We start from the raw sequence: 23,854 nt of genomic DNA, 5'->3' as shown, positions 1-23,854 counted from the left end.
AGAGATGATGACAGCTTGGAAATGATTCTTAAAACTGTTCAGAAATAGTAATAAAAGTGGAATAAAGGGCGAAAGTGTATTTACAAGAATCTGATATGACTATAAAAAAGTTTATAAATGCTTAATATTTATACCAATGATCTATTAAACTAATAGAATGAATGTTTAAATTTTGAATTTAAATTTTCTTATACGAATTCAGACTTTTTTAATCCCTCGGGTTATTTTTACATTGTAATAAATCAGAACATCCAAATATTTAATGAGAGTTTTGCAGATTTGATGATTCATCTGTAGGTGTGAAGGAACCAGTGACTTCTGATCAGTGTTCCTGCTCTCTGAAGCTTTTTAAAGGCAGGACTTGTCGTTTCTTGGCTGATTTCTGTTTCTGCCTTCATTTCCCATGATGCACCTATAGCAAGAACAGGAACTCTGTGGCTTACGCGGCGCAGAAGTCCTGGCTGCTGAACGCCACGGTGGAGGAGAACATCACCTTCGGCAGCCCGTTCAACAAACAGAGGTGAACACACAACCACGTGGGATTTAGAGGCTCCAGGATAAAAATCTGGGAAACGCCTTTTCGTTGTTTTATAAAGATTTTAAATCAAGCAGGTCTGGTCTCAGGTGCTTTTTGTTACTTCTGCTCAGTCTGACATTTCCTAGAGGTGGTGCGCTGGGCCGTACCGTCAAACACCCAAGAGCGCTAACACCAGAGAGGACAATTATCTTATCAGCTTACCGTGTATGGCTCGTCTTTGCTCGTCATCTAGAATCTTCTAGTGCCGATCTGTAGCGAACAACAGCCGTGAAACTCACAGAACGGGAGTGAGAGAGCCATGTTATTACTTAAAAAATGGACTGCAGTACCCACATCTGACCACAGGATGTCATTGTTGCATATTGCACCTTTAATTGTTGGAATGTGGTCAGCACTCTCACCATTCCCTGCAGCCTTCCATACTATTATTATCTTGGAAAAGATCCAAACATTAAAAAGACCAAAACATGAATGTTAGATAACAAGTGAGTTGCTTTGGGTTAACGATCCTGTGAAATGAGTAAACACGACCATCAAAAGCTCCTAATGGAGACTGGAATCTGGGTTTTGTGTCGGAAAACTTGTGAAATATTCCAGGAAAGCCCCCCTCATCTGTCAAACATATCATCGTAGTTGCACACTGACCAGCTGATTGTTTTGAGGATTAAACCAGACCTGAGATTGTTTGAGCAAAAGGACTTTAATATCATTCCCAGAGGCCGTTTCTGTCATTCCCACAGTATTAACCCCCCCCCCCCCGAGCCTCATTAGAGAATAAAAATGTCACACTTGATGATCAATTATGTTTATATTCAGATTAACAAGATTTCCCTCCTTTTTGTAGTTTTATGCACTCCAGTCCTGATTTTGCCCCCAACCTGAGCTTCATGCTCCAGCTGATCAACGTTCTCAGGCCCCGCGGCCCATTTTTAGCCCCCCGCCGCCCAAGCAGTCGCACAACCCTGACGCTAAACTCTAGTATGAGGGACTCGTATGAGAAAAGGTTGGAAATGTTCATATTTCCAGCCAGAGCAGCTCCCTGCGCCTCACCAGGAAGTTCTCACAAAAGTTTAAAATCTGATTTTCAAAAACAACTAAAAATAAATCTTTCTAAATGGACTCGTTTAAGTACGAGTTTTAGTCGTTGTAGTTATTCTTCTTAACTGAACCCACCCGGTCTAGAGTGTAACACAACTGTCCTTGAAAGGAATAAAAAAAAAACGCTCCTTTAGTCTCTGGTACGTTTGTGACATCCACTTCCTGTTGTGTTATTTAGGTACAAAGCAGTGATCGACGCCTGCTCTCTGCAGCCAGACATCGACCTGCTGCCTTTTGGAGATCAGACTGAGATCGGGGAGAGAGTACGATCCCAACTTTTTTTAAATTCTGGATCTTTTTCCTTTTCCTCGTGGTTCTGAGCTCCTGTTTTCATTTCAGGGCATCAACCTGAGTGGAGGTCAGAGGCAGAGGATCTGCGTGGCCAGAGCTCTGTACCAGAACACCAACATCGTCTTCTTGGTGAGCTTCTGGAAAAGTTGGAGTTTAGAGTTAAAAAAGGAGGTTGAAGAAAACTTTAGCTAACCAGACAGCAAGAGGAACATATTCTCATTTTTTATCACAACTTATTGTCTGATGCTCTTATTTTGGTGTTTGCTTGACAAAGTTCTGATGTCTGAGCCGTGCTGTCACCAGTTTATCTGTCCTAATTGAATATTTTAATTTCCTACTGCTGTGAAAGAGCTCTAGTTGGTTATCGAGGTTATCAAGAACCTTCGCTGGCGTTCCTCTATACCCTCCTGACTCTCTGTCTCCAGTCATTAACTCTGAAACTAAAAGGAGGGAAGGTTTTCTTTAAGACTGTTAAACTGTGAAAGGTCATATCTGATCTTAACTATTCAGTGGAACATAAACGTCATGCAGGAGACGTCGAGGGGTGATAACATGAGTTTTAGTGAAGTGCAGTAAGACACACCCCATCATCCACCCTCAGGATAATTCAGACTGAATTTCCAATAATATAAACAGACCCTGGTGCCAGAAAAGAAAAAAAAAACTAGACAATTGTAAAATATAAACACCTACAAACCAGAGGCATGGACTGCTTCAAAGCTGTGATAATAGAAATACATAGCATTAAACGCAAAGCTGCTGTCTTTTTCAGATTTACAAAAAACACAATAATAAGGTCACTTTTTGAGCTAAATCCTTTTATGAACTATGTAGAAAAAGTAAAGATCTGTGGCATTAGCAACATGGCTAAACCTGCGGGTCGCACCCCCGTCGTAAACATCCACTGCTCTACAGCAACTTCCTGTTGGTATTCACTGTACAGTTTATTGGAAAGGTTGAACGTTTTCACAGTAAATAGGAAAAAAACAACACTTTTACAATTTCCACTGCTTCAGTAGCATGGGGAGGAGCAGGGCTGGACTCGGACCAAAATTCGGCCCTGGCGTTTTAACGAATCGTCGGCCCTCCCCATTGGGAGAGCAGTGGGGGTGGTGGTGTTGCCGCCCGCGGACTCGTCTCTAGGCCGAATGTGAGATCTAATATGGACTGGGACTGTTTAATTACAAGCAGGGCCAGACCGCTGCATTCGGGAGCCCTGGCCTTCCAGATCAGCTCATTCTCCACGGGCGGAGATCAGTGTGACATCTAGCTACATGCTAACGCGGTAAAACAACTCCTATGCCATCGCTCTACCACTTGGCTAAGCAGCCCACCGGGACAGTGTCAGAATGCCAGATAGGCCAGTCCACCCCTGAGGAGGAGCCTTATGCAGCCACAACAGCTTGGCTCCTCCTCCTCAGGCTGGTCACCAGGGCCGTATCCCGTACTTGTCTGAACTTGCGTACTCGTGAACCAAATACTGTTCCAATTCTACATCAGATCATGGCAAGTACACACAAAGTTCCCGGATATGTTCTTGCTCCACCCATTGTATAGAGGATGAATCAGTGAGTCCTTCATCGGACCTGTGACAGCTAGGTATCCCATAATCAATCAATCAATCAATCAATCAATCAATCAATCAATCAATCAATCAATCAATCAATCAAATCTATCAAATCTATCAAATCAATCAAAGATACTTTATTAATCCCAGAGGGAAATTAGAGTTTCAGTACACACAATTCAGAGATCAGACATACATGGGCAAGACACATGACAAGAATTGGTGATTGTGGTCATTCGCAACACGAGCCGCGCTACCTTAATAGAGATAAGAGGGTTTATATGAGGATTGGTTCAGGTGGAGGGAAAAAAAGAGGCACCTCAGACAGAAATGCAACAGACTTCAGACAACACAACATAAGTGTCCACTAGGTGGGGTGGTGGGTTGGGACTATCCCAGCTTCAGTTCCTGCAGCCACAATAAGCAGCGCATGCCACCTCAGTGTGGATGGGGGAGGGGCATTTAGGGTTGGAGGGTTGCAGTGACCCTGGATGCTTCAGCGGCCTTCCCGCAGTCCCGCCCAGGCTGGGAAAGGAGGCAGAGTTGAGTTGCCATAGCGACGGCACATTCCACATATCTTCTGAGGGGGGTGGGGGGGGGGTGGGGGGGGGTTGTTGGAGCCTTGCAGGCTCAAGGATGTCAGATTCCAATTAGAAATTGTTTTGGGGCCAGACAGAGATAATTTCCTCTCTGTCTTACAGTCTGCTGGTCTTCACCTCTCCGAATCCCAATTAATGGATGTTAATCTATCCCAATCCGTGCTGATTCGTCCACTCTCTCCTTGATGGCATCCATCTTTTGTGCCAAAGAATGAATCTCCGCCAAAGTTCCAAGCTTACGATTCATCTAGACAATTATGTGAGTCTGTGAATTCATAGCGCGGTGCAAACCATCTCTGAGCTCCAGGATCAGGCCAGTATTCCTCGACAGCTCGTTAATTTTCCGGTAAGCCAGGTAGCCTCCAAGGCCAGTGAGCAGGAAACCTGACACCAACACCACGAATATCCACACGTCTTCAGAGTCCTCCACAGACAGCTGAGATAAACAAATCAGGTTCCACTGTTTCCAGGAGTCCATGATGTGTCCAACTGGGTCTGTATCAGCAGGGCGTCCGGGAGCCCCTTCTCCCGTTCTCATCGTTGAAAAAATTGTATCAATCACGTTGAGAGACCAGCTGACGAGATCCATTTGAGTGAATTCCAGTTTCCAGAAAAAATGCAGAAGCAGCCGTGCACCCAGCACACACAGACAGACAAAGGCCTTGAGGATAAGATATGGAGGAGAGGAGGAAAAAAGCGTCTGCACCCTCCAAGAGCCGGAAAGAAGATGCATTGCTTCAAAAACACACCTGAATGTTAGAGCAAAAAGCTCATAACTGTAGTGTTTTTATATCAAGTATACAGATAATGAAGTCCAAATATTTAAAGATGAAGTTGTCTGTTATTGTAAATAGTGTTTTTTTCTGGACTCCTCACAACTCACCACTTAATGAGCGAACCCGTTATCAAAGTCAAACCAGCATTGACTTAAATAGCTCTGTTCCGATGAAAAACACACCTTTGTCTTTAATTTAGCTCAAAACCATCAGTGTGTGAATGTGTGTGTGAATGGATGAACGATACACTGTAGTGTAAAGCGCTTTGGAGTCCTCTGACTGAAAGGCGCTATGCAAGTGCGGGTCATTTATCACTAACAGCGGGGAATGCCGGTGTTTTATCAGTTTGGATCAAAAGTGGACCAAATATAATACAAATAAAATGTATTTACTGTTATTTACTTAATTTAAGAGACAAACTAGGCTTTTATTTTTATTTCGGGTCACTTTTTAAACTAGCATAAAGCAGCATTAGTTGCCGTGATGCAATGGAGTACAGTTCTATTCCGACTGTCATCCTTGTACTTCTGTACTTGGTAAGACGGACTTCCTGCTGTATTTGCCAAGAGCGTACTTGTCAAGCACACAAGAATGTGATTTTAGTCACTCTAGCAGGTGCAAGCCCTACACCTGCAGCTGCAGCACACCTGGCAGGACTTGAAGTTCACAACAACTTAAGTTAATGAAACCAAAGTCTTCTTGGACTGAGTAACTTGTGCCCACCAGAGTTTTTTAATTCACACTTTATTGACTTGTCATTTCATCTAACAGGACGATCCCTTCTCTGCACTGGACATCCACCTCAGCGATCACCTGATGCAAGAAGGAATCCTCAAGTTTCTGCAGGACGATAAGCGGACGGTGGTTCTGGTCACCCACAAGCTGCAGTATCTCATTCACGCAGACTGGGTGAGGCCTAATTTCAGCATTACTAAATAACTTTACTGTTCTGTTGAACATTCACGGCAGGTTTAGCACTTTTATTTCAGTAAATCCTCCCTTGACCACCTTCAGAACATGCCGAATGCAGCAGCACGCTTTTTAACAAACACGGACAGACGTAGAAATATCACACCAATTCTGGATGAGCTACATTGGTTCCCTGTTATCTACCTTTTCAATTTAAGGTTCTAAAGCCAAAGCCCTTAACAATTTGGCCCCGTCGTATCTGAGCTCATACGTACCCACTCAATCTCAATCACGTTTCTTCGTTACCCCGGTTTAAAGCAGCCCTGAAGTCTCCTTATTTTAGTCAAATTTTTTGCCTCTGATAATTTTAATTGATTAGCTGTATTAATTTTATAGTTTTTATGCATTCTGTTTTTATTGTTCATCTGGTCAGCTGGTCATTATGGAACTAGGATTGGGACAATATTACATGTAACTTGTACCAAGCTTTGTAACCTGTAATATGTTTTGTAACTGTAACTTTGTTTTGTAACTTGTAACATGCCACCCAGCTCCTGGTGCAATCTACTGTCATCTCCCGCCTCGATTACTGCAATGCCCTTCTAACTGGTCTTCCAGGCTGTACTGTGAAACCTCTTCAAATGGTCCAGAACGCAGCGGCGCGTCTGGTCTTCAATCAGCCAAAAAGAGCACACGTCACCCCTCTGTTCATTGAACTCCACTGGCTACCGCTAGCAGCACGCATCAAATTCAAATTGCTAACACTAGCATACAAAGTCCGAGACGGTACGGCTCCCATCTACCTGAATCCTCTTACAAAGGCTTACGTCTCGGCCCGGCCGCTCCGGTCATCACAGGATCGTCGGCTAGCAGTGCCTACACCACGCTCAGGACAATCCAGGCTCTTCTCATGCATCGTTCCACCAATGTGGAATGACCTTCCAAGCACTACCAGAACAGGGGCTTCCTTTTCAATTTTCAAGAAACTCCTGAAGACCCTGCTCTTCAGAGAGCATCTTCTAAACTAGCACCCTCCCTGCACCCGTCCCCCCTCTCTACTGTCCACTCCTTGTTCCCTCCTCTCCATGATTGATGTCAAGTTGTTGTTATTGTTGTTGTTAGCCTCAAGGGCAACATGCCGATTATCACTTGTAAGTCACTTTGGACAAAAGTGTCTGCTAAATACATAAACATAAACATAAACAATTCTCGTTTTGTAACCGGTAACATTTGACACGTCATTCATTCATTCATTCATAGAGTGCCTTCCTGTTGCCAGCCAAGGCAAACGTAACATGAAACTTTCATTTTGTAACTTGCAAAAAAAATCAATGTACAAGTTTCAAATCACAACTCTCAAAACACACATCTCAGTCTCCCGTTACAAAACTCAAGTCTACAAGAACAAAACATTTTGTCCCAATTCTAGCTTCCTTCCCAAAGATCAGATCAGATCAATTTTATTCATAAAGTGCATTTTATATGACAAGGAGTCAGAACAAAGCACTGACAACACAGACTATAATATTTACATAAAACTATTTAAAATCCTTAAGACAGAAAAGATAAAACAGAATTAAAAATTAAAATAAATAAAATAAAATAACCCACACGAGACAGAGTCTCAGGCCATGTCAGAAGCTCGCGATAAAAGTGTGTTTTCAGGACGGATTTAAATGATGACAGCGAAGTTAGCCTGACGTACACTCAGTCGTAGGGCGTTCCACAGTGCAGGTCCACATCTTGAGAACGCTCGATCTCCCCTGAGCTTCTTCCTCGACCTCGGGACCTCTAACAGTAGTTGGTCCGCTGACCTGAGGTTCCGGGCCGGTTTATAAAAGGAAAGAATCTCAGAGAGATACGGTGGGGCAAGACCATTCAGTGATTTAAAAATAAAAATAAAAATCTTAAACTTCACTCTGAAAGTCACTGGCAGCCAGTGAAGAAGAACCAATGACAGGCTTTGTCTGACCAGCCAATCATGAGTCTTGGATTTCTATCCAAGACAATTCCTGTTGGAAGGAAGCTAGAATTGGGACAAAATGTTTTATACTTGTAGACTTGAGTTTAGTAACTGTAGACTGAGATTTGTGATTTGAAACTTGTACATTGATTTTTTTTCTGCAAGTTACTAAATAAAAGTTTCATGTTACGTACCACATTTATGTAGGGTTTGGTAAATTGAATGCTTTAAGAACTCAATATATATATTACCTCTACTTTTGACCAAAAAGCTGTGATACTCTAAATATAGAATATGACCCTGCCTGGTCTTTATTGTGCTTTAATCAGAAGATTGTTTATTTATTAGGGGATTGTAAACACTTCGTTTGATTCAGAAAACAGTCAGGTTTATAAAAGTAAGAATTTATTTTACGAGCAATTAAAACATGACAAGTTAACTAACATTTACTGTGATGGATGGAACTAGATGTGATGTATGAACCTGTGTGTGAATGCGATGTTATCAGAACTTCCGTATCTAGGAGAGCTGAGTTCTGGATGTAAAAGAATTTGGTTTGCGTTAAGCTATGAAGCTGATTGTTATCAAAAATTCATCAGACGCAATCTCACTGTCTTCTACGTACCCAAGTGGAGACGCCCTTTTCGTATCCGAGATGTCGGGGGGGAGGGGGTCGGAGACCCCAGGTACTGAAGTCCGTAGATTAACTGCAGTACGACCAGTCAGTCCAGACACATCTCCAGGTAACGACAGTTGTAACTAGTTTGCGTCTCAGGAATAACTCTTAAGGAGTCTAAATAATATCAGCTTGTTTGGCAGGAACTGTTTGCTTTATCAGCTGCGCAGGTTCAAAAAGGTTTTGACGACATGTCAAAAGCTTTGATGGTTAAAGAGGATTTTGCTTCAGGTGGCGGGTCTGAAGCTTTCTCTAGAACTGAGGGAAAACCCGAGTAATCTGGTTTTAATGTCCTCATGTAATGATTGTGTAGCCAACCAGAGGTTGACAAGTTTGAGGAATATTACCAAGAATCTCAGAAACACGCCTTCTTTGATACCGGATGCTTTTATCTGGGGTAAAGGCTATTTGTGTGTCATGAGTTTAACTTTACCTTACTTTGTTCTTGTGTGAGTGCAAATGGTGATGACCTTGTCATATCAACATGCTGAAACATATATCAATCAATGTACCCATAATCATAATATTCATTTCAACCTTCAATCATTGAGCACAGATTAATGAAAGCATTTCATTATATTAATTATCATAAGTAGCAATAAATACACGTTTATTTAATGATTATCTAGCTCAGGGATTCCCAAAGTGTGGTGCGCGCACCCCCGGGGGTGCGCGAGGTGAAAAGTGTGATGGCTGCAGAGCTCAGAGAAGTCTGTCAGTTGTCACCATTAGCGTAGCCAGAAACTCATTTGTGGGTGGGCCAAAGAAATAGTAAGAGGGCACAATAAATTTAATTGAAAACAAGTATATTTTTGCGTATGTGTGTGTCCTCCACATGTGCCCTAGCTTCATAATAACAATGCGTCGAGCTTCAGCACTCTGGCCTGCGCACGCCGATATGTTCCGTATTTGATCATTTTTAACGATGTTGGAGAAATCTGAAGGTGGCGAGTCATTCTGGCAGATTGTAATTAACACCTGTCTCATGCAGGTGTTCTGACGTTGTAAACCTCACACACAGAACATTGTGGATGCAATAAATCAAGAATTGATTCCCATTCAGGCTATTAACAGCGCGCTGAAGATCTGAAGTTCAGAGTGTGTCTGTCGGATCAGACGTGTTCCAGCGGAACCACGGCTCACGGGTGCACAAGTCCAGTGAGCACATCTGGGCTGGGCAGAAGTTTAAATAGTGCCAATAACGAGACGCAGTGACTTAAACGCTGCAAGTTGTGAAGCGCGTTCCATCCGCCAGCCGCATCACCAAGCAGAAAGTGAATGCGTCAAGCATAAACCAAGCTTTGTGGAGCTGTGCCGCGCGCACACACACACAGAGATTCAATAAGCGCGCACGCCGCGCAAACTCCGGCGCGCCGTCAGACTGAAGACAGAAATGAGCTCTGCCTCCACTGTGATAAAAACTTTTAAGAGATTTAATAACAACATTTTTCATTCAAGGTCAAATTAAGATATTAGCTTCTATTTTGGGACGACGTATTAAAGTCGGGTCCGCTCCAGCCAGTGACTCCGAACCTGAACTCATGTTACTGCAACATTTGTTGTTCCAGTACGCGTGGCAGCGGATCGCATATTCAGCCACACCATAAAACAGCAATAAGTTAGTCTGAGGCAAAAGTGAACCTCATGGCTATAGCTTTTCCATCTCTTCCCCTATAGACATTTGATTACGCACAAGTAGGTGATCAGTTCAGGTTTACGCAGAGCAGAAGGAAGGAGAGCGCTCTGGTCGCACAGGTTAAACGTTCCTACTTTAAGAAAACTGTTAAATTGCATTGTTTATGTGCTACCTGGGCACTCTAAATATTTATTTAAAATTAAATCAAAGGAAATTGTAATGGTATTGAATGCTTTGTAATTACTATTTAAAAAATGAAAGTGATGGGGAAAAAGGTCGATCATATTTTTTTTAACCCTGTCTGTTTAGCTTGACGTCTGATATATATATATATATATATATATATATATATATATATATATATATATATATATATATCTCCATGCCCTGATGTGGGGGCTGGGGGGTGCGTCGACATGGTCGGGACATAGAAGGGGATGCGCGGCTAAATAAGTTTGGGAACCACTCCTCTAGCTTATAAGTTTTAGAACTTCATATTTAATTTTAAATCTTCTTTCTTCTGTGAGGCAAGGAGTCAGATAAAAGGTGCTCTGTGAGGGACCTTGAGGAGAGAATGTTTTTGTTGACATTTCATTATCTACGTCAGAGCTGCAGGCTCTGAGCTCCAGCTGGTGTGATGGAGGCAGGCTGATTTAGAGGGGACATATACAGTCTCGAGTCTCCTTTTTGACCAGATGTTGGATGGTCAAACAGTACCGAAAAACTGACCATTGCTGGACGTTACTGTTAAATGTTACAAAACTAATTAACCTGTTACAAAATGAGAATAACGTGTTACAAAAGGCGAATCAGATGCTACAAAGCAAAAGTCACAGTTACAAAACATGTTACAAGTAAAATTTAATATTGTCCCAATCCTAGTTCCATATACTATGTGCTAAAGAAATAAAACTGCATTGGACTTACCCATTTGTTTTATTAATTAAAAGTGAACGGCTAAATAGGACTAATGATGTTGTTTATTTAAAATGAAGCTAAAATGCCCGTGGACTAATTAACCCAACCTCTTTAGTTCAAACTCATCTATGAAACCAACACATTGGCTGGTCTGGAGCGTACATGTGTGTGCTGACAAAAGGAGATTAGTGAAGAAGCTGTTGCTCATCCATATTTAGAGTTTAAAGCCTAGTTTAAACGTCTCCGCCACATGAACTGACGGAAACGTCTCTCGTCTCGTCTCGTCTCGTCTTCCTCCGCTTATCCGGGTCCGGGTCGCGGGGGCAGCATCCCAACTAGGGAGCTCCAGGCCGTCCTCTCCCCGGCCTTGTCCACCAGCTCCTCCGGCAGGACCCCAAGGCGTTCCCGGACCAGATTGGAGATGTAACTTCTCCAACGTGTCCTGGGTCGACCCGGGGGCCTTCTGCCGGCAGGACATGCCCGAAACACCTCCCCAGGGAGGCGTCCAGGAGGCATCCTGACCAGATGCCCAAACCACCTCAACTGGCTCCTTTCGATCCGGAGAAGCAGCGGTTCTACTCCGAGTCCCTCCCGAATGTCCGAGCTCCTCACCCTATCTCTAAGGCTGAGCCCGGCCACCCTACGGAGGAAACTCATTTCGGCCGCTTGTATCCGCGATCTCGTTCTTTCGGTCATTACCCAAAGCTCATGACCATAGGTGAGGATGTGGACGTAGATCGACCGGTAAATCGAGAGCCTGGCTTTCTGGCTCAGCTCCCTCTTCCCCACGACAGATCGGCTCAGCGTCCGCATCACTGCAGACGCCGAACCAATCCGCCTGTCGATCTCCCGATCCCTCCTACCCTCACTCGTGAACAAGACCCCGAGATACTTAAACTCCTCCACTTGAGGTAGGACCTCTCCCCCGACCCGGAGGTGGCAAGCCACCCTTTTCCGGTCGAGAACCATGGTCTCAGATTTGGAGGTGCTGATCCTCATCCCAGCCGCTTCACATTCGGCCGCGAACCTACCCAGCAAGAGCTGAAGGTCAGAGCTGGATGAAGCTAGGAGGACCACATCATCCGCAAAAAGCAGAGACGAGATTCTCCTGCCACCAAACTCGACACACTCCACACCACGGCTGCGTCTAGAAATTCTGTCCATAAATGTGATGAACAGAACCGGTGACGAAGGGCAGCCCTGGCGGAGTCCAACCCTCACTGGGAACAGGTCCGACTTACTACCGGCTATGCGGACCAAACTCACGCTCCTCTGGTAAAGGGACTGAATGGCCCTTAACAGAAAGCCACCCACCCCATACTCCTGGAGCGTCCCCCACAGGGTGCCCCTGGGGACACGGTCATAAGCCTTCTCCAAATCCACAAAGCACATGTGGATTGGTTGGGCAAACTCCCATGCCCCCTCCATCACCCTTGCAAGGGTATAGAGCTGGTCCACAGTTCCACGGCCAGGACGAAAACCACATTGCTCCTCCTCTATCTGAGATTCAACTATCGATCGGACCCTCCTCTCCAGTACCTTGGAGTAGACCTTTCCAGGGAGGCTGAGGAGTGTGATCCCCCTATAGTTGGAACACACCCTCAGGTCACCCTTCTTAAAGATGGGGACCACCACCCCGGTCTGCCACTCCCTAGGAACTGCCCCCGATGACCACGCAATGTTGTAGAGACGTGTCAACCATGACAGCCCTACAACATCGACGGAAACGTTTTCCCTTTATACGTCAGTGCTGTAAAGCATTTCTCCACCAGGACAGCAGAGGACGTAGCGCCTTTCTGGCGCATCCTGCAACCAATGCGGTCACGTCTCTAGTGTGTTTATATTGTGTTTTTGTGTTACAGAGACTTAACACAGACAGATTTGTCCTCCAGCTCATCATCCAGTCATCATCTCTAAACTCACGTTTCCTGTAATTTATCAACATAAATAAAAAGTTTGCTGCTTATCTTTGCCCACCTTCAGTCACGGGAGTATGAACGTATATATCGCCTGAGTTTTTCTGTGAGAAGTTCTTCAGTCTGCTCCGTGTCTCTTAACTCTCATTTTATGTTTTTGAAGAGGAATGGCAAGGCTGCTGATGAAGTTAAAGGAGGAAGTAGCGTCCTGATCCGTCGCTTTCTACGGATATTTAGAAAAGTGTTCATGCATCCTTGCAAGCCTATTGGAGAATCCTTGCAATCGCAGATAATGGCGTCGCGTGTCTCTGCACCTTTGCAGACCGAGAAGTATAAACTAGGCTAAAGTTCCCAGGAAGGTCGGAGGTCAACATAACCCAAACACATCTGTTCACTCTTCAGCCCTCAGTTAGCTGGCTAAAGGTTAAAAGTTCATGACCAGAAAATTAGAAACAAACTGAGCAAGTATGAGATTTGTAGTTTTGTCTGAACAAATCACACAATGCACAGCAGCATTAGAACTAAAACCATCACTGTAATACACATATAAGCACGGTGGTGGCGGATTCATGGTTTGGACTCCTTCTGCAGTTATTGAGTCCAGCATGACCCTCTTTGGATACCGACGTTTTCTAGTGTCACCAGTGAGGTCGTCTGCCTGACAGCTGAAGCTTGGACCGAACCAGATCATTCATACAGAAGGGTCTAGACGCTGTGATGGTTCGGTCCAAGTCCAGACCTGAACCTGACCTGAAATCCTGAGACAGGACTTTCAGGAGGCTGGGTTTGTGCAAACATCAATAAACTGAAGCTGGGTCAGAACTCCTCCAGAACCACGTGAGACTGAAAAGCCGCTGCGTCATCACGTTTAAGATGTTGTGTTGTTTGTTTCAAATCAAACGGAAGACCTGCTTTCACCGGATCCTTCCGACCGCAGAATTAAAGAGTGACACGTTTTTTATCCAGATCATAGCGATGAAGGACGGTTCTGTACTCAGAGAGGGAACCCTGAAGGACATTCAGACTCATGACACAGAGCTTTACGATCACTGGAAAACTCTGATGAACCGACAGGACCAGGAGCTGGAGAAGGTAATCCTAATCCTAACCCACCTTCACGTGAATTTATATTCAGACTAAATGATTTATTGTTGTGTTTGCAGGATATCCAGCAGGACAGCCAGACCACCCTGGAGAGGAAAACCCTGAGGAGAGCGTTTTACTCCAGGGAGCCCAAGAACCAAATTGATGATGAAGATGAAGGTAACGGTCTTTATTTTCTGTACGATTCTTCTTCTTTACAGTGACTAAAATTAAATTAGTACTTTAATTTGTCTAAAATTAATCCAGTTCTAATCTAAATCCACTCGTAAAATAAAAATGTAATCATGAATCCCTACACTTGCCCCTATGGTTGTTTTTTAATCTGAGACGGCTGTCCAAGGTGAAGCATCTCCTGTCCAGAGTACATCTGGAGACAGTAGTACACACTTTTATCGTGTCCCGCATCGACTACTTTAATGCGTCGTGTGCTGGACTGAGTCAAGCTACGACTGCACGACTCCAGCCTGTCTAAAATAGGGGTTGTATCAACTAGTCGGCTTCACTGCTCTGTAGTGACTTTTTATGCCTTTCATCAACTAGTCGCTGTCACGTGATAATGACAGACAAGATGCAGTCCTCGGAAAAGAGAGCAGGTGATGAACCACTGCGTGTCGGGTGGCGACGTGCTGTGGCAGAGCGTCGGTACTGACGCCCGCCGTAAAACGGACATTTGACCAAATTGTGACCTTTACCCTCTTGCAATTTAACCTTCCCCTCACCCCCATCCTAACCTTAACCAGCTTGCGCATGCAAAGCTCTGATCGTTGACGCGCTCCAGACATCTGCGTCCTGAGCACGGCCACAGTAACATTATGAAATCAGGTGTCGCCACCTCAAAAACAAATTTAACACGCGATTGTTCATGTCGGCTCATTTCCTTTTATGTTTTCTGTCCTTTATTTGTGCCTGGTGCGTGTCGCTGCTGTGGAGCGGAGCGCATCACCTGTTTTGTCCTCTGGTGACGCACCTCACCGGTGCGGCCGGCGCGCACTCCGCTGCTTCTGCGGTCGGTAGATCTTTTAGAACTGCAGTTCAAAGGTAACTCATAAGGTGAATATATATGAACCCAGGTAGCAGTTTTTCTTTAGGATTGAGAGGAGATGCAGGAAGATAATAAACAGACAGGACAGAAAAATTGTCAAATAAAAACAAGTTAGTTTTTGTACCTGGTGGTTGCAACAGACACCATTGAAGGTAATCAGAAGTGAGGAACAGAAAATGAAATAATTATTTTAATGTTTAGAGCAGCAGGAACTGAGAGGCTGCAGGCGCATCAGTGAGTTTGCGGCCACTGCTCGGGGGGGGGGGGGGGGGGGGGGGGCTGAAGCAGGATGCAGAAACTACCGTTGTTAAAAGAGACGTGTTTAACTTAGAAAATGTGGGCGTGATTCTAATTGTTAAAACCTCCAGCGAACCAACCAACACATCACACCAGTGCTAGCTTCTCTGCACTGGCTCCCGGTGTTTTGTCGGGCAAGACTTAAGATGCTCCATGTGTTCAGGGTGCTGCAGGGCAGTCTTCCGCATATCTTGCTGAACTGTTGCAGCGTTGTGTCCCCACTCAGGCCCTTTGCTCTGCTGAGGAGGAGCTGCTGGAAGTCCCCCGCTCTAAACTCAGATCAAAGGGGGACCGGGCCTTCTCAGTAATAGCCCCTACACTCTGGAATGATCTCCCTCTGGCAGCGAAGCAAGCTCCTTCTCTACAGGAGTTTAAGTCTCACCTCAAAACGCGCTTTTATCCACTAGCTTTCCCCCGACATTGTTGACCCTGTTTTTATGTGCTGTTCAGCACCTTGGGCCTCCGATAAGGTGTTGGTAGGTGCTACATAAATAAATCTGATTGATTGATTGATTACCCCCGAGATGTGTCAGCCCATAATCCTGCACTTTATTAGTTTATGAGAGTATTTGTGAATATTTCACCATCATTAATCTGATCTCCTACCGACAGAAGAGGAAGAAGAGGAAGAAGACGACGATAACTTTTCCACCACTACAAACAGACGATCCAAGATCCCCTGGAAGGTAAAACAGTACGACTTTTCTACACAAATAAATCAGGTTTCTGCTTTTCCAAACAATTCTTAAAGGTGTGGAACACAGAAGAAACACTTTTAATGATTATCTCTGATTCTAATCGGCACCTCTTAGTGTTTCATGCAGGCTGAACATGAAAATAGTCTCCTACACCTACTGTACCTCCTGCATTAGCTTCTCTAGCATTAGAAAATCCTGACAGATCTACGTCTCTTAGCATTCGTGGACTCACCCATCTTGACTCACGACGGGGAAGGCTGCTGTTGGTTTATCTTACAAGGCATTCATTCTACTAGAGACCACTGCAGATGTATTGGTTAAACGAGTGTTCAACACCTTTTTTCCTTTTTCATTTTCCTCATTTTTTTTAACAGATATTCAAAATCTAACCATGCAAACCTGTTGGACTGAGTGATGCAAAGTTTGTTTGTTTGTTTGAATCATTTCCTGGGTGTCATCAGGTGTGCTGGTGTTACCTGTCCTCTGGTGGCTTCTTCATGGTCTTTCTGATGGTTTCCTCCAACTTCCTCAAACACTCTGTGATCGTAGCCATCGATTACTGGCTGGCTCTCTGGACCTCGTCCAAAACCAACGAGAGTCTGAACTCTGGATCAGACGCCTTTGTTGGAAACATTTCCGCCGACAGCAGCAACACGACAATCCCTCCTCCTGTTTCTGGGATGGCTGAGGTACCTCTGAACTTCCTGCAAGCAGATTCAGAAAAATGTTTCAGTTGCAGTCGGACTGAATTATGTTTCCACACATTTTCATACCTATCCTGGATGTGTGCAGATTTTTATGTTGCAGTTTAGTCGTAGATTAGCTTAATTACGTCTCAGTTTAACATACTTTTATTGGCGAATTAGCCTCCAATCCTCCCAAAGTGTTCTTGGCTCACTGGAATTAAACTCAGAAGGGTTGGGGATGTTATCACAGATGTCCGTAATGGTTCTGAGACTCATTTGAGAGAACATTTATTTTCTTTTAACTTTTTCTGTTAAAACTTTGAGAACAAGCCCCCGAGGCTCACTCCACAGGGTATCCAGGGGTCCTTAAAAAGTCTTAAATTTGCTTTTCAAAAGTTAAGGCCTTAAAAGTCCTCAAAAATAACAAATAAGCCTTAAATGCAGTTTCCATCCATCATATGAATCCGCTTGTCCACGTAGGGCCGTGGGGGGGGGGGGGGGGGTACACCCTGGACAGAGAGCCATTCATCATCATTTATTTACTTCCAACATGCCAGTAACATCACAATTAACAACAGGATGTAAATCAATAATAAACCTCACAAGATAAATCAATAATAAATCAAGTTGACGTTGTTGTAAGCATGTTCGAAAGGGAGTGGGTGGAAGCCGAGCTTATTCAAGCCCACCCCTATTTTTCACTAATAGTTTAAGTTTCTATACGTAGAAAAAACTCAAATTCAACAACCTTATGACCAAAGAAAATCATAACAATAATAATAATGGTAGTCTAGACAATTTAACAATTCTTATCAATATCATTAATTATATATTCCCATACACCTTTACTCACATCATTGCCCATTCTCATTTGTAATGTATTTTAACCAAACTGTTCTTCTGCAGTGTGCTTTAAAACTCTGAATATTTTGACATTGTTTGTGATCAGTCTTTAAGTTATTCCATATTTTTATCCCACACACAGACACAGAAAAGCTTTCACGTGTTGTTCGCACCAGTGGTAATTTAAATATTTGATCTCTCCTTAGGTCATGTGACGGCTCTTTAATTATAAAAAGCTTTTGTAAATTATTTGGTGGAAGTTTATTAAATGCTTTGAAAAGAATTTGAACTGTTTGATATTTAATTATATCCTGTAATTTTAATCATTTTGATTGTAAAAAAAAAAGTTGATTTGTGTGTTCTAAGAATCCAACCTTATTTATGATACGGACCGCTCTTTTTTGCAATATATAAAGGGGCTGTAAGGAGCATTGATAATTATTCCCCCATACCTCAGTGCCATAAGTAAAATAAGGGAGAACTAAGGAGCAATACAATACACGAAGTGTGTTGCAATCAAGAAATGACTTGGCTTTATTTATTATCGATAGATTTTTTGAGATTTTTTGTTTTGTGTCTGATGTGAGGTTTCCATGACAGTTTACTGTCTATTGTGATTCCCAAAAATATGCTTTCTTGTACCATTTCAATTTGAAAACCATCTATATTTATTGGCAACTCAAACTTTGTTTCTTGATTACCAAATTTTATTGCTTTAGTCTTGTTTAAATTTAATGACAACTTATTGCTGTCCATCCATCTTTTAACAACAATCAATTCTTCATTTATTTTTTTATAAGATTTGGATAATGTTCACTGCTATAAAATATATTTTTATCATCTGCAAATAAAATAAATTTTAGTAATGTAGATGTTTCAAAAATATCATTAATGTACAAATTGAACAAACTAGGTCCCAGTACTGATCCCTGGGGTACACCGCAATGTCAAGATTTTTTTTACTTTTTCTGTCCAATATTAATATACTGTAACCTTCCACTTAAATAACTTCGTACCCAGTTCAATGCCACACCTCTAATTCCATATCTTTCCAATTTGTCAAGCAGAATTGAGTGATTTATTGTATCAAAAACTTTTATGGAGTCAATAAAAATTCCAATTGCATATTTTTTGTTGTCAAGTGCACTGGTGATTTCTTCTATGGCATCTATTATAGCCATAGAAGTTGTTCTTTTATTTCTGAAGCCATATTGTCCATGAATGAAAAAATGAAATTTTCTAGTCGTGTATTAAAGAGTTTTTCCAAGATTTTTGAAAACCGACGCAACAGTGAGATCGGTCTATAGTTGGTAAACAGTCCATCGCAGATGCAGTTTCCAATGGTCCTATATGACCAAAGACCCAATAAACAAGATTCTTTTATTTCTATAAAATTTAGTGAATTTCTAGTTAGTGTTCAGCATTTTTAGTGTATGATATTGCCGTAAGCGGAACCGTACACATTCAGTTGGTTGTGAGAGAGGGCTATTTTTAGATCAGCACATTAGCTGGTTAAGCTAGTGGGAGCTTGCGCCATGGAGAAGTGCAAGTTTAATGGTAACTGGATGGCTAATCCCACGTTCGCGACGTGGTTAGCACCGGTTCCAGTTAACAGCTGGAAATTATAGCTTAAATTTAGTTTTTAAAAATAGCTTAAATTTGGTCAAAGTGGCCTTCTAAAAGGTCTTTAAAAGTCTTAAATTCGGCTCCCTTAAACCTGCAGATACCCTGCTCCAGTGACTGAGAACCTATGAGATTATCCTGAGACCTGCAGTCGAGTCCCACTCAAATGTAACATTGTGACTTGTTATGAAGGAGCTTTGCTCGCTGATTATTTTTGCTCAATTCAGATGTTTGTTCTCTAACGCGGTTCAGTTTAGTGTGTGGTGTTTACGTGGTTCCTGTTTGCAGAAGGACTCGTACTATCTGCCGGTCTTCATCGCCCTGTGCGCTGCTGGAATCACGTTATGCTTCATCACCTCGCTCGCTGTGGAGTTTCTGGGCCTTTCTGCAGCCACCAATCTGCACCACAACCTGCTCAACAAGATCATCCACGCTCCAATCAGGTGAAAGCTCCAGAACTCGCTCGTAACCGAACAGATTCGTTTACTAATCATCTCATGTGATCATGTTAAAAGCATCACACAGGTGTAATTGTGATCCAACGGGAGGTTCAGCTGTTAATTGTGATGTTATCGCCACATTTGGGAGTTTTTCGTTCAATTTCTTTTTATCGTCTGAGTTGAAATAGCGTTTTCAAATGCAGAAATACGTTTGTGCGTGGTGAAAAAGCAGAGAACGGGTTCTTAGGATAAATACAATAAAGTTTATCTCTCACCAAATAGAATATTTACCAAGAAATCACAATGTAACCATAGAAACACTACTTTGTGTGTGTGTGTGTGTGCGTGCGTGCGTGCGTGCGTGCGTGCTCTGCCTTCTCCATCCCCAGTGAGTCGTGGAGGATGGCTGCTTATACTGAGCCAGGATTCTCTGGAGGATTCTTCCTGTTAAAAGGGAGTTTTCCTCTCCACTGTCGCTGCATGCTTGCTTAGTATGAGGATTGCTAGTCAGTGACTCGATGCAACCTGCTGGGTTCCTTATATAGGAAACTTTTTTCTGATTGGCTTAATGAACTGACCTGTATCGGAATGTTTACTGTGTGAAGTGCCTTGAGACGACTCTTGTCGTGATTTGGCGCTTTATAAATAAACTTGAATTTAATTGAATTGAATTAAAACAGATTCAAGCCTGACTCATCATTTTATCATTCTTCACAAATTACAACTGCTTTCCTTATGAAATGCACCATTATCCATTATAAAAAGGCAAAATCAAAACCTCAAAAGATTCACTAAAGAATAAATTAAAACTCAGTTTCAGGAAGAATCAAACAGGCATACAACTCTTTATTTGAAGGAAGAAAATAAAGAAAACATTAAATCTATTATTCTTTGAATTGTACAAATAATTTTTAATGCAGCAGCATAAAACAGAGTAGAGATGCAACAAAGCAAGGAAGTAAGAACGGGAATAACAGAGGGATAAGGACTGACTCAACACCTGTTTAATTACAGGCTTCGTGTTTTTAACTAAATCAGACTTTAAATCTTATTTTTAAACATGCTGGTGATGATTGTTCAGGTTTTTTGACGTCACTCCTTTGGGACAAATCCTGAACCGATTTTCAGCTGATACCAACATCATTGATCAGGTAAACAAACTAAAACAGCTTCTTATAGATGCCTCCTTCCTGTGGCTGTGTCCCGATACTCTCTCTCTCTCTCCTTTGTTTCCTGAAGCATATCCCTCCAACGCTGGAGTCTCTGACCCGATCCACGCTGCTGTGTCTGTCAGCCATCGGGGTCATCGCTTCAATCACGCCGACGTTTCTCATCGCCTTGGTTCCCCTTGCTGTGGCCTTCTACTTCATTCAGAAATATTTCAGAGTTGCTTCCAAGTGAGAGCCCAGAAAAGTCCCTGTTGGTGCAACACAACAAGCACAAAAATTAAATGTTTTATTTTGAAATCTTTTCCCGTCAGAGACCTTCAGGACCTGGATGACTCCACTCAGCTACCTTTGCTCTGCCACTTCTCTGAAACTGCAGAAGGCCTCACCACCATCAGAGCCTTTAGGTACATTAGATTAGATTCCTTTCTCAACGAGTTCCTCCACACATCCAGACGGTGGTGTATTTAATCCAGGAAATGTCATAGGTTACAAATGCAGCTACTGCCTGAAGTTCATGTATAGAAATACCAGCCTGTGACTTGGAAGTTCATTTTGTTAAAATCCAAGCTTTGGGTGAATGTTTTGCTGTATAAACTGTTTGAGGAATGTGAAGAGAAGAAATGTTAAAGGTGTGGAACGCTCGTTTAATCTCAATGCATCTGCAGTGGTCTCTAGTGGGAATGAATGCCTTGTAAGTCGTACTCGGGGGTAAGAAAAGTTCAGATGCACCTGTTTCAGGAACTAGCAGAATGCGTCATCACAGGAGAGCTTCAGACGACAGGATTTAGATTCTTACTTCCTGATATTTGGACATCTTTCCTCTGACTGGCTAACAGCAACACAACTCTACCACTGACTGGTTGCTCTGCAACATTTTATCTCCACAAATAACACAAGCCTGGAAGAGTTCTGCTGTGTGGTGGAGTTGCTAATGCTAACGGTTAGTTTCTACTAGCAGAGACGTTCTCTGCCGTTTCCTGGACGCTAAACCAACAACAGCCTTCCCTGTCGTGAGTCCAGATGGGTGAGTCCATGAATTTTAAAGGTTTGGCGGAGGATGTTTCTGAACCTGCTCTCTCCACGTTTTCAAAAAGGTGCACATGAGAGAGAACGCCCAGTTATCCTCGTCCACGCTCTGTTTACAAGTAGCTGCTGCCCTTGCAGCTAACCTCTTCTAACAGTTATATAAAATGAGTTTCTCCAAATAGCATGTCAGACTTAAGCTTATCTGTGGTGCAGCAAACTGTGGGGAGCTGAACCTTCGCTTTGCGCAGGAAGTGAAAGCTACCCAGCAACGAGCGCATATGATGGCAGCCTTGCATGATTGGTTTGCCAGAATGATTGACAGTTATGTGGACCAGTGGTTGAGCTGATCCACCTGGAGGAAAAAAAACGTTGCTATAGGGAGCCTAAGTCACGCCCATCTACTTCCCTGACCACGGGTCCCCGGACGAACGGAAAAATGAGCGCAAGTCAACGGGACTAAAAACGCTATTTTCTAATTCCACTTGTTTTGTGCCGTGGATTTCACATATGGTGTCCGTGAATTTTAAAGAGGCATTTTGATACCAAGAACGAGCTTATTTTTAAACGAGGGAAAGTTTACTTTAGGTTTTGTGTGAAAATAAGTCCAGGACCACAAAAGTGCATCACGACAGTGACGTCACTGAACCAGACACGGAGAAAAATGAAGGAAAATGGCTGTAAGTTCAGCAAACTTCCAATCCTTCCTTCAGGACGATAGAAACACCATAAATCTGGCCATGTGGTAAGTAGCAGCTATGCTAGGGGGGAAGAGATTATGTGGTGACGTCACATATGCGACGTACTGATGTCTGATTTGTAGTCGTGCTAATTACAAACTTTTACAAGCTGATAAATCTCAAAGTACGTGACTGGCGTGGTCGAAACACCCATCAATAGTTTTCATTTAAATAGAAGTACAACATATGTGGGATCCAGCAAAGCGGGTTAGAAAATAGCGTCTTTAGTCCCGTTGACTTGCATTCAGTTTTTCGTTCTTCCAGGGACCCACGAGCCAACCGGAAAGGAAGGAGGCTTAGGCCGGGGACACACCGGCCCCGAAGCGCTGGGAGGCGAAGCGCTTGCGAAATTCGGCCGCTGCTCGCTGCTCCTCAGTTCAGACCAGACGCTTGTTTCTCCGCTCCGGTCGAGGCGCGCCTCGTAGTTTTTCTTTTAACCACTTGGTGTCCTCCATTTCCTCTCCGCCTTTTCTCTGCTCTTTTCCTCAACACCCCCCTCCCCCTTGCTGTTTGTGCGTGTTTGTACATGTGTGTGTGTGTGTGTGTGTGTGGTTTTTATGCAGTGCCTGTTTACAAACACATTTGACTATCGCGGAATTGTATTTTGAAATGCTTTATTTTGTTAAATTTACCGGCCTGCCTCTTACGTCTAGGTTTGACTTCCTGCCAGAATTGACGCGGCTCACCCACGGCTCACGAAAAAAATAGAGCAGACGTCAAAACGATCGCTGCACGGTGCGGGCTGGAGCACCGGCGCGCCGTGGCGCTTTGGCGGCCCATGTGGTCTATAGAATAGGATAACAAGGGCGCCGAATGAAGGCGGTCCCCATTTCGCGGCGCTTCGGCAGCCGGTGTGTCCCCGGCGTAAGGCTCCCTATAGCTTTAAGTAACAGTGTGACGTAGATTTGTCAGGATTTTCTAATCCTAGAGTTTCACCGTCTGTTTTCTGTAAGAAGCTTATGCTGGTGTTAGGTGTAGGAGACTATTTCATGTTCAGCCTGCATGAAACACTCAGTGTGACCCATTAGAATCAGAGATGATCATTAAAACGTGTTTTTTTGTGAACCACACATTTAAAGCTGCAGTAAGTGGCTCATTAGGGTTACCATGGTAACCACATGTGACAAATTCAGGTCACCAAAGGAGGCAGGGCTTTCCTACCAGTTTGACCAAAATGCCGTTGTTGTAAATGTGGAATTTTCTTCCCGGTCTTTTTTCTTGCAGTGTGACCAAAAGTCATGTCACACTGCTTCCAGTTGAGCTTCATGTTGTGAGATTTTATTGATGTTTTTTTTTTTCTCC

General features: G+C 43.3%; 1 protein-coding gene across 12 annotated transcripts in view; it reads left to right on the top strand.

The window, feature by feature from the left end:
* The window catches only part of abcc9 (ATP-binding cassette, sub-family C (CFTR/MRP), member 9), a 140,621-nt gene that overhangs the window by 78,516 nt on the left and 38,251 nt on the right, over positions 1-23,854 (top strand). For 8 of the 12 annotated variants that reach the window (XM_070544945.1, XM_070544760.1, XM_054739817.2 and 5 more), the window contains 12 exons: positions 419-520; positions 1,815-1,899; positions 1,976-2,056; positions 5,641-5,778; positions 13,854-13,979; positions 14,051-14,150; positions 15,943-16,016; positions 16,490-16,717; positions 19,469-19,623; positions 20,702-20,771; positions 20,860-21,017; positions 21,101-21,193. In XM_070544945.1, coding sequence (XP_070401046.1) covers positions 419-520; positions 1,815-1,899; positions 1,976-2,056; positions 5,641-5,778; positions 13,854-13,979; positions 14,051-14,150; positions 15,943-16,016; positions 16,490-16,717; positions 19,469-19,623; positions 20,702-20,771; positions 20,860-21,017; positions 21,101-21,193 — 1,410 coding nt within the window. The remainder of the gene's footprint in view (positions 1-418; positions 521-1,814; positions 1,900-1,975; positions 2,057-5,640; positions 5,779-13,853; positions 13,980-14,050; positions 14,151-15,942; positions 16,017-16,489; positions 16,718-19,468; positions 19,624-20,701; positions 20,772-20,859; positions 21,018-21,100; positions 21,194-23,854) is intronic. The other 4 variants (XM_054739823.2, XM_054739819.2, XM_070544772.1 and 1 more) reach the window with 2 other exon arrangements.

This window comes from Nothobranchius furzeri, chromosome 1 (assembly GCF_043380555.1).
Source record: "Nothobranchius furzeri strain GRZ-AD chromosome 1, NfurGRZ-RIMD1, whole genome shotgun sequence".
NCBI lineage: Eukaryota > Metazoa > Chordata > Actinopteri > Cyprinodontiformes > Nothobranchiidae > Nothobranchius > Nothobranchius furzeri.
The sequence above is the reverse complement of the archived record's forward strand: the minus strand, read 5'-3'. Positions and strand labels throughout refer to the sequence as shown.